Here is an 11,205-nt window from a genome sequence, read left to right on the forward strand (position 1 = left end):
TTTTTTAAATCCTAAAACACTGATGAGGAAATGATGCTTTTACTTGTGGATCCTTAGGGCTAATGAGATTCTTGTCTTAGACTTAGCTCAAGCATTTTTCCATGCACAGGTCAGTGATCATGGTTGGGTGCTACTCTTAGTAAGTAGTTGCAGTTATTCCAATCTTAGAAAAGGAAATAATACATTAATAGACTGTTATCTGTGAACTTCATGATGTAAGTTAAAAGTATGCTGACCCATTATAGAAAATATTTTGAACTGTTTCAGCAAGGAGGACAGATTGGTAATGAAGTTAAATATCCTTGTTGCAATTCTTGTTTGCTTAAGCAAATTTGCAAGCCTCTACCTTTGTGGATGTAAGAGAACTCAGATCTCTTAAGAGATTTCCTGTTCTTAGCATCAAAAACTGTTTCAGCCTGCCCTGTGGCATAAAATCCCACTCTCTGGACTTCCCCTGTGGTCACATACTGGTGTTCTTCAGACTCTCAAGCTCTTTTGCTGATATGTTTCCATACACTGTTTCTGTATTTTCATCTGAGCTATTTTCCCATTGTGCCTAAAAACTTTACCTGGATGAGGGCTCTTCAATCAAAGCACTGACATCCCTAAGATCTCTTACATTTACCTTGGTGAAAATAAGCTTAATTTTTGCTCATTACTGTTTTAAATGAAGGTCTACAATTAAATAAACTAGTTCCAACAAAGTTTAACACAGCCTAGCACAATATGATTAATGTCTTGTAATACTCTTGTGAGCCAGAAAGAAGAGATTAGTTGCATAGTTCCTCATTATTTCTCAGGGGAACTATTCAATATTTCAGACTGCTACCCACTTTTATTTGGACACGTTGTCCATTGTTGTCTATATATTACTATGGGAAAGCAGATACCTCAGGGATTTGCCAGTCATCTAATTGTTGAGTGTCAGATGTCTTCAGAGCTAAAGGTGGCTAAATGAGAGCAGGAGTCACCTGCTCAGCTGCTAACAACTGTCAGAACATTATCCAGGTCTTCTTTAGAGATTCCTTTCACAAAGAAAAGGAATATGGAAAACATATGCTATAGCCTAGCTAAGGAAAAGGATGGTTACTTCTCTCTCTTGTATCATGACAATTTCTCTCAATGTTATTCCTTGTTTTTCTTCATCACATTATTCTTCTTTAAAATTCTCTCCAAATTAACTGACTGCTATCTGGTTTGCAGGGGTTTTGTATCAGGGTCATATAAAATACTTCCAATTCCAAAAATGCGTTTCAAGTGTATAGACGAATTATCAGAGACCTCAACTGTATCACCTTGATCTAGATCCAATAAAAGCTTACGATTTTAAAACTTTTGAACTGCAATGCCTAACCCAGCATGCAGAAGTAGAAAACCAAACTCAGAGTTGGATGCTGAGGTACTGTATACAATACCTATAGAGACATACTTCTGGAGTCCCTAAGCTAGTATTGGATCAAAAATATGACAGCTGAGAAAGTAAACTGCTAAATCAGTTTTAACTCAATCTGTAGTTCAAATATATGATGAAAATGGTGGGTCTAAGTTTGTCTAACAGCTTTTACATAAATCAGGTATTGCTTTCATACTAGGTCAAAGAAGACATATTTTGTCTTTTTGCCATCGACGTTAAGCCAGAATAATTACTGTATCTCTGTATACTCAAAACATATAGACTGTGTTCTCATATCTGATCCAGAAAAAATTGTACTGTCAAGTGAAAGTGGAGTCATGGCCTTAAGACATTGGTATTAATTTAAGTGGAATGGGGAGACTCCTGAGTATAACTCATCGAAAACTTTCATGGAAAGTACAGCTTGTTTGTACACTTATCTTACTTTAGGCAGCAACTTGGGCTAGGAATCTTGACTAGTTTCTCCGGACCAACTCCATAGTCCGCAGGGAAAGATGGGCAGAAAGCAAATCAGATCTTAGGACGACTGAATCATCCTCTGGGGATGCTCTTCTTTCCCCCTAAACTATTTCAAGGTTAGGACCCCTTCATTTAAGTGTTTGAAGTTAAATGGGATGCTTTCAGGCCCTAAAGACTGACTAAAGCCTGTCTCTTTTGAGTTCCTATATCCTTTTCTATATTTGCCTACCTAGAGAAACAATCACTTAAAGTTGATGAGTCTGCTCATATAGTAAGGTATTATTTTTAAAGAAATATCAACAATCTTCTTCCCATAATTGACTAGTCCTTATATATTCTATATACACAGGGAAATAAATAATGAGCATATCTAAAGACATGTAACATCATATTAAAGCTTACATGAAAATTTCTGCTAATATTTACATACATACAGTACCTCTATAAGCCACATATGGGTTTAATTTCCTTTGAGGATACATATAAAATTGTCTATGTCCTTGTGTAGATAACTTACCTATTAAACTGATGTTCTATTTATGGAATAATATAGCGCATTCTCTAGCAATATGTGGTCATGTAAAAAAAGGTCCTATCACACAGACACAGGAGGAGATAGAGTAAGGTTGCTATGGGAACCCAAGCTCTAAATGGTCTGGCTTTTGTTGGCTTAAAATCTCAAACATCGCATTGCATTAATTACGTTTTGTTGAGGTTCTTTGCACTGAATATAAAATTTGCTGAATTGATGATTTAGTCTTACATGTATGCACGTAGCATTTTTTAAAACAAAATTACRTGTGTTCACTAATACAAGAAAAATACATTTTACTACCAAACAAAATTATGGCCCTGAAGAAAACACACTTAAGAAACAGGGATAAGATTTTCTTTTTATCATCTGGCTGATTTTCTGCTATCAGTATCCTCAGTTATTGAATATAACTGTATACTAACAGACTAATATAGAAGAAGTGGCAGTGGGAGGGAGCCACAACAAAAGGCAGGAATGGGGCACTAGTTGTGGGAGAAAAGGGTTGGAGAAATCTCTGTTGGAAGCATGGGAGGGATTTAGGTACTGGGAGAGTAGGTGGAAAGAATCTGAACACAAAAACTGAATCAAAGAGCCAGAAAAAGATCTTAGGGAAGCCTAAGAGAAGGGAAGAACTTGAACAGTGACAGACAAGAAGTTGAAAGACTGCATTTAGCACAGGAGCCAGAGGGAGTAGTGAGATAAATGGATAAAGAGGCTCTGAGAAGAAGGTGAGTCTGTCTGGGGAAGGGGACATGGTAGATGAGGGGTTGCTATTAAAAAAAAGTGACGAAGACTGCCACAGAACTTAAAATATCCCCAAATTATGAAAACATTATTAATCAGCTCCTACATACTGGAAACTGTAAAAACATCTTAACATACTTTATATACATAGCATATATATTCTAATAATACTTTTCTCTGCCTATGTACTTTAGTAGTTAACTGCAGTATTGCACTCAGTCTCACCTGTAAAGTGGAGCTAAAAAATGCATCATAAGGATCMTATGTAGAAATATTCATAGCACAAAGAATAGAATCTACTCTAAAAAACTCTTCARATCTACTGTAGAAAAGCAACATAATTTTTAATAAGGAAAGAAACATTCAAAAGCATTGAATTTCCTTCCAATACTTTTCTAGAAGTGTCATTTGATGATTTTCTTCTTGGAAAGCTACTTATGGGTAATGAATAAGATCTAATTTTCCTTTCTGTAAATGATATTACCTATTCCTAAGAAGATTAAGTTTCATGTGATGAATTTTCCACAGAATGATTACAATCTTTATTCATCCTTATGGGTGGTACAGAGTCTAGAATTTTTGTGATGAAAACTGATACAGCACTTTAAAACTTTTCTGTTCTGGAAAACAATATATTAAGCTTCCATACTATACGGCAGCAAACAGGACAGCCATTAATCATAGCATAGGTCAGCGCCACTGTAAATGTCCTCATAGGGTAATTGTAATTTAAATAGTCTGCTTATGGTTGTTTTAGCACCATAAATTCTCAGTCAAAGCACATATATGTTCACATTGATGAAAAACTGATCAGTTTTCATTTTTTTATTTTGTTAAGAAATAAGGAAAACGGTGCTTGTGACCTAGGTGTCTTTCATAGAAATTTACAGGATTCAGTATGTTAAAATAAGSAAATTTAATCATGTTAAAAATTTTTCTGAAAGCAAAATAGAGTTGGGTATCTTTATAATATTAAAAGGAACACTACATTTCTTCTCACTGAGTACTAAACAGACTGAGCAATATGCTTACATATGCTCACAATATGCTTACATACTGCTGTGGAGTTCACATGAGAATTTTCCCAGAAAAGAAGAGTAAATATCTAAGCCACTCTCAAGAAACTTTAACAGAAAAAGAGTCTAACATCAAAAACAGTTTAATCCATTGCTGTCAAAATATGCAAGCAAACACACACCAAGCACACACAAAGCAATTATGTTCAGAGTCTTTAACATCTCCTTAGCTTTTGACAAAAGCAACAGGGATATTAATGACATTCTTATATGACATGGCTATGTTATCTTAGGAGCTCCAATGATTGCTTTCTAACAGGACCCAGACAGTAGAAGCAGCTATTTCCTAATGCAAGTGTCTCCCAGTTTCAACAGCTCCTTGCAGCATACTTGAAGGTGACTTATCAGCACCCATTAGCAATAATGCACCAATGACAACAGGAGTCATCTAATTTTTATACATGTGGCTAATGCTATGATAAGGATGGCATGCTGAGAATGATTCTGCAAAAAAGGATACAAAATGACAAAGTCTAGGAGAATCTTAAGAGTTAAAATAAATGCCTGCAATAAGCCACTTCATAAACTGGGACAACAACATGTTACCAACTACTGCACAACTCATAAAGCAGTGAGTTCCACTAGAACTTCTTTGTATGGTGCCATTTGAGCACATGAGCCAACTCTGACTTCCTTAACCTGCCTGTCTCAGGGCCCATACTGCTTACACCAGTGAAAGATCTCTACAGACTTCACCAGTGTCCAGGCTTTACTACACAAAAAAARTCTTACCTCTGATTTCCTAGTGACTATACAGGGGATACTTTGGTTCTCCATACAGTTCTGAAGAAAACATCATCTTGCCTTGAGCCTTCCAAACACACATTCCACCATTTGGCAACTGCTACACGTAATAGAATATTTTATATGGACCTATGTTGTTAGAGTATATTTCTATAAGAGAATGTAAATGACATCTTCAAAGATAGCAGTGGACATCCATATTCTTTCAGCAGAAGAAATAATGTCCAGAATGACATTCCTGCTCCTGTGGGATAAGAAGAGAAAGACTGAGAAGAGCAAGAGCTCTGGACTTTTACACAGATACAAYGGTTTTACACATCTCTAGGACTTTATGTTCATATCTGCTATTCCTAAGAATAACCAAAAAAACTCCTGGAAATCAAATTACAGTTTTGTCCATCTTCAATGGAATAGCTGACATACAGGATAAGTAGGGAAAGAATGCAGGGGATACTGACTTTGCTTCARCCACTGTCCTGTGTGACCTCTTAAACTGAACCAGGAAACAGGCTGATAAAAAAGAACGCTCCGTGATTCACTGCCAGTCTGAGAGGTACTTGAGTACTTGATTCAACACAGGTTTATTCTAGCCATAGTTCTACTAGCTATTTTCACTACCAGACCACAAGTGTTGCAAGCACCCAACAGAACATGATCAGAGTCCAAAAATGATCCAGATAAATATGAGAAATGATCTAAAATCAATGAGATGATATGCAGTGAAGACAAGTACAAAATCATACTCTTTAGAAGGTAAAATCAAATGAACTGATCAAAAAAAAATATATATATATATAGCTGGCTAGGGAACAATACTACAGAAAAGGATCTGAAAGATATATTGGATTACAAATTGACCATGAACTAACTGTGATTTTGTTGGAAAAAAAAATCTAAGATACACTAAAGAGAAATGTGGTATGTCAGAAACACAAGGCAATCATTCTGCTCTGCTCAGTTTTGGAGAGACCTACATTAGTACTGCATCCTGTTTTGACTGTCCCACTTTAAAAAACAGTTTTTAAGTTGAAGAGACTCCAGAGAGATTAAAAATAATAAATGAAGAAACGCACTGTAGAATAATAAAAACTGAGGGAGGTACATGACAGCAATCTCCCAACATATCAAAGTTGCTATAAAGAGCCAAGTGAACTCTGATTGAGGTAGAACAAGGAGTAACTTACTTGTATAAAAAATAATTTAGGTTAATACTGAAAAAAAACCTTTCTAATATACTCTCTATGGAGAAATACATCTTAAACTGAGATTTTTAAGAGCAAAAGCCAGTGCCATTGCAATTCTTTACAACTTGACTCAGTGCAGGAGGACAAACTAAATGATCCCTTTACATCTTTCAGATCCTATATTGTGAGTATTCTGTTCTTCGTGCTATGAATATTTCTACAAATGATGTACACATTTATTGGCTCCACTTTACAGATGAGACTGAGTACAGTACTGCAATTAACTACTAAAGTACATAGGCAGAAACACACCCATCATCACAGTCCACATCTCTAATCCCCTCTGTACAGTGCGAAAGAGGTTTCAGAGGGTCTTCTGAATAGAGGGGAGATGTGTAACAAACTCAATGTCTTAGYCAGCAGCATAGACAGAAAGGGAGTAAGTCATACACACTGACTATTGGTAAGATGCAGTGATTTGTAACTTTTACTCTCACTATGGTTAGGGTTAAAATCTCTTGTACACAAACCTTACCTTATTCTTTGCTTAAGTATGTATTTCTGCTGGTATGTGTATGGAACTCATGTGCGCAGCTGGTTGTAGTTTATTTTTATAAACACGATTCAGATACATACAGAAGATACCTACCTAAAATCTGTAATAACTTTTGCTAAAAGATTGTCTTAATTGCTCTGAACCCTAAATATTTTTAAAAAGTTATATAGATGAACATCTAAAAAACAGATAGGAGAAAGGAATCCTCCTGAAAGGCTGAAACAATTTCAATATGGTATTTTCTTTTTATCATATGCATTTGTTTAAGTTGGATATCTCTACTAAAATTAAAATGAAGCTAATAATTATTGACAAAGAATCTCCAAAGATTTCAGCCACAAATTAGTTCAGTTTTCTGTTGAATGTGAGATCATTACAAGAAAAGACCAGCTGCAAGTTCAATTTTGTTAGATGGCAGTTAAGAATATGCATTTATTTCAGTGTGCGACTGTGACAGTGACTTTCGCTCTTACAGAGCAGAGTGAATTTCTGCTCTTATAGTACAATGATAGAAGAGTTATGCTGAAGGATAAATAGGAACGAATTTRTAATGCTGACTAATCTTAAAGTTTGGATTGCAATCAATAAATATGTTTGATCAGTTTGCAGGTAAAATCATACTTCCAATAGAATAGARGAAGAATACTATCTGTAGTTCCACTCTTCTCTAGTTAGAGATCAATCTTTGCCTCAAAAAATGTAATAAAATAATTATATGATATACATTATTAAGGAAYAATTAAAATACAGAAGAATTCCCCAGTTTTGTCAAATTTTTCAGATGGAATATTTTACAGTTGATTTATAAATGGTCATTTCTTCTTTTGTAAGACTTCACACATAAATTTTAAATGACTCTCTTCTACACATTTTTTTTCTTTTTTATGATCTTAGCTATAATCCTTATATTTGGGAGTGTTACTATATACTACTCAGTGATGTAATGATTCTGGGCTGTACACCAAACCCTAGTGCTTTTCCACACTAAATAAAATGAGTCTTCCAGGTGTAGCACAGACCCTGCAAAAAGAAAGGATTATTTCCTAAAGCAGTATCCAATTTTGYATTGTTCCTAATGGTATTATACATATCTCTCAATCAATCTTTTGTYGTTAAATCTCACTTTGATGGTTAAAGAGTCATAATGCTTTTTCAGCCCAACAGTTGTTTGGTCTCRTAGTCCTATAAGAGAATTCACAGATTTAGATCATAATTGTTTCTGTTTAAATGGTTACAGTACAGCCCTGACTAAAAGGATGAAACAAATATTTAAGCAACAGCCACAGCAATGAATAACAGGCTTTTTATTCTCAAAATGTTCATGACAAAAAAATACCCATTAAGTTTTCTGTTATTATGGCTATTCTGTAACAACACAGTATTATGTTTTGAGGTAGGCTGATTAGATTTTAAAAACCAGGATTCCTTCAAGGAAAAAGTTAAGAAAATATGTTAGACCAACATAATATACAACCCATAATAGTGCAAGCTATATTTGRTATTAAAACGTAACAAAAAAACTTTTCTGTATCTTGATACGTTGTTAGAAAACCTAACACAAAGAAGAATGGTACTCTTCCTCTTAGGAATGTTTCTGAAGATTTTACTACAGTATGTGAGCTGTCTTGAAATATATCAGATAAAGCTATTTTTAATTGCTTGTGACATAGTAAGAACAAGAAATAAGTTTGATTTTGCTTTTAAAGTTCACAGAGAAAAACAAGCATCAGGTCACAAGCAGAGCAGGAAAATTATTTTTTTAAATAAAGGACAGAGACTGTTTACTGATAATATTTTAAGGAATAATCTAAGAACAACAGAAGAAAATAGTGAAAAATAAGTATAGTTCATAATCATAGTTTTCTCAAAAGAAATACTGTTAAAAAGCATTGATTTATATTCTGTAGAAGGGATTCATAGGTTGCAAATAACATTTTTTTAAATCCAAGGTGCCTATAAATTAACTCCATCAAACCTGTATATAGATATAACAGCAAAGAAAAACAAGTAACGTATACTATCATGACTACCAAAATTGTATAATTGTAATCCCAATCCCATCTTATTACCTAATTAAGGAAATAGAGTTTCTACAAAGTAGTCGCCCCTTTTTTGTTGGCTAACCTTACCAGACAGGGGCAAAACAAGAAGTAATTGGAAAGAATCAGAAATCCAAAGAAAAAAGACTTAAACTTTTATTCATCATTTTAGTACTAAATCATTAAAGTCACATTTTTCTTAATAACAAAAGAAAWTTTTCATTGTGGGAAGGGACAGAAAGATCAGATTTCTAATAAATAATAGTTCTTAAAGAATATGACATTGCCTAATGAAGTCATCAGCTGTTCAGTCGATGCAGTACTGTGTGAGTAGCGCTACATACATGCAAGTGTTCGCAAATTCAGGACTTTCAGAGCTCTGTGACTGTCCGCAGCCCACAGTGGGACTAGTCAACTTCTAGCAGTTGCTAGAGGCCAGGAAGTAACAATCTAATGCGTTTCATCCCTGGGCTCTTACTCCGCGAATGTAATTAACATTTCAACTGAGAAGCAAAAGGAAACTCAGCATTCTGTACTATTTCCTTTAGCAGGAAGGGGAATGCTGATTTTGTCTTTCACATTGATCACTCAGTTATTTCCTATACATAGAAGCAGTTTTCGGGTTTTGAGCAAAGTTAAGAAGATGCTGAAAAGCTTTTGTAAAACTTGAGTGCCACTGGTATTGCATTCCCTCTCAAATATGTTTCAAATGAAAAAAAATGAAAACTTCTCAAATGAAAACCTCTAAAGGTAGGAACTGGACTACTCATAAAAGCTTAATAAAAATATCAAATAAACAAGAGATTATAGTGCATATTATTACTTTTTATAGCCTTCAAGAGTTTTCAAATAAAGGAAAAAGATGGCATTGCAGTGAGACATAATTTGCAGCTCTTCTTTATAATAAGTATCATGTTATCATGAAAAGAAGTCTAAAATCAACCATCACACAGTTGAATATTGTTAATTTATTCACTTCTGAGCTATTCTTTAAAAAAAATTAATTTATACTGTTCTGCAGCTCATCAAAAATAAAACTACGAAGTTGCATTTGGTAACTTCACTCAATAAATAAAAACACATCACTATATCAAACATTAATTCAGAAAACTCCCTTCCCAGTCTTTAAAAGTTTATGAAGAATTAGGAAGGCTTTAAGCAGTTTGGTCTCAACTGCCAACAGGAACTTGTTTTTGTGGATTAACACTGTGACCCTCCCATAAACCCTTCCGTCCAGATGATGCCCCTCTGAGACACAATGGAATATTTTTGTAAGATTAGACTTCAAATTTCCTTCTCTGTTTTTTTGTTTCTTTGTCTTCTGATGTTAGGTTTCTGTTAAATGCATATTGTCATCCAGTTTTAGAATAGGCAACCTGCACTGATTTTTTCCTTGTTGAATCCTGTTCATTTTATTCTTAATGAAACAAGAGTATTTTGCGATTGCTCTTTTGGCAAACATCTTTTTGCCGTGGAGATTTTAAAGRCTGCAAGATGTACGCTTACCAGCGCTGTTTGAGCCTTCTGAACTCTTTATCAATGTTCATGCTGGTTCTGGTGGTGGTACACAGCACCAGGGAGCAGTTTAACGTCTTTCCGTCTTCTTCCAGGCCTGGAATTCGGTTCCTCTTTATTTATACCTCCCCTTCGCGTACCAGCGCGARCATGCTCCATCACTGGAAAGGTTTTTAAACATATTTGCTTATGAATAGAGTTGGTGTCAATACGGAAAACTCAATAAAGAAAAAAAAATATAGAAAATTAGCAGTTTTCACCTATCTAGGTTTTAACCTTCCTATGCTCTAGGTACTTGAACTTACCCCATCCAAAGCTTTAGTCTACACGCTCCTGAGCTTAATCGGAGCTTTGTAAGCTCACTTTTCAGGGCTTACAGCCATTTTAAAACCAGAAACTTTACCTGAATTTAAAACTTTAAATCAGGCACAGCATCTTCCCAACCCCGCAGCAGAAGTAGGGTTAGTAGAAATCCATGTGAAGGAACCTGCCCAGGAAGAGAAACTCTATCGTTTTCCCTAATCCTAGCTTGCCAGAATTTAGCTTGCAGTYGCACGTTTGAGTTTCAAAAGAAAGCTTTTGTAAAAACAAAAGCCTAAACGCTGGAAGTGATTTTTTATTTTTAATTTTGGAAGTCAAGCACACGCAGGGCCGTGACTTGCAGTTTCTGCCCAGGTACGGTTAGCAACGCCGCCCGGCCGCCACCGCAGAAGCCGGCGCTGGGGCTCGAACATAAACAACCSCCGCCAGGGCCGCGGAGGGGCAGGAGCCGGCGCGGGGGGCGCCGCGCCCCCGCTCGCCGCGCACGGCCCTCGCTCGAGGCGGCCCGAGCCGGCCGCTCACCCGCGAGAGGCGCCGCCGCTGCCGCCCGGCTGGTAAAGGGGGGAGCGGGGGCGCCGCGGCGCCGCACGGCGCGACCGAGCGCGGTGCTGCCGCGGC

The 11,205-nt window shown here is 36.1% G+C and overlaps 1 protein-coding gene across 1 annotated transcript in view; it reads left to right on the top strand.

Annotated features, from left to right (window-relative positions):
- The first annotated feature begins 3,110 nt into the window (after nt 1-3,110).
- The window catches only part of SENP6 (SUMO specific peptidase 6), an 88,114-nt gene continuing 80,019 nt past the window's right edge, over nt 3,111-11,205 (top strand). Inside the window, exons 1-2 of the mRNA XM_085316089.1 lie at nt 3,111-3,136; nt 11,017-11,141. Coding sequence (XP_085172215.1) covers nt 3,111-3,136; nt 11,017-11,141 — 151 coding nt within the window. The remainder of the gene's footprint in view (nt 3,137-11,016; nt 11,142-11,205) is intronic.

The sequence above is a fragment of the Rhea americana genome, unplaced genomic scaffold (genome assembly GCF_003343005.1).
Source record: "Rhea americana isolate MKP2758 unplaced genomic scaffold, rheAme1 scaffold_45, whole genome shotgun sequence".
Classification (NCBI taxonomy): domain Eukaryota; kingdom Metazoa; phylum Chordata; class Aves; order Rheiformes; family Rheidae; genus Rhea; species Rhea americana.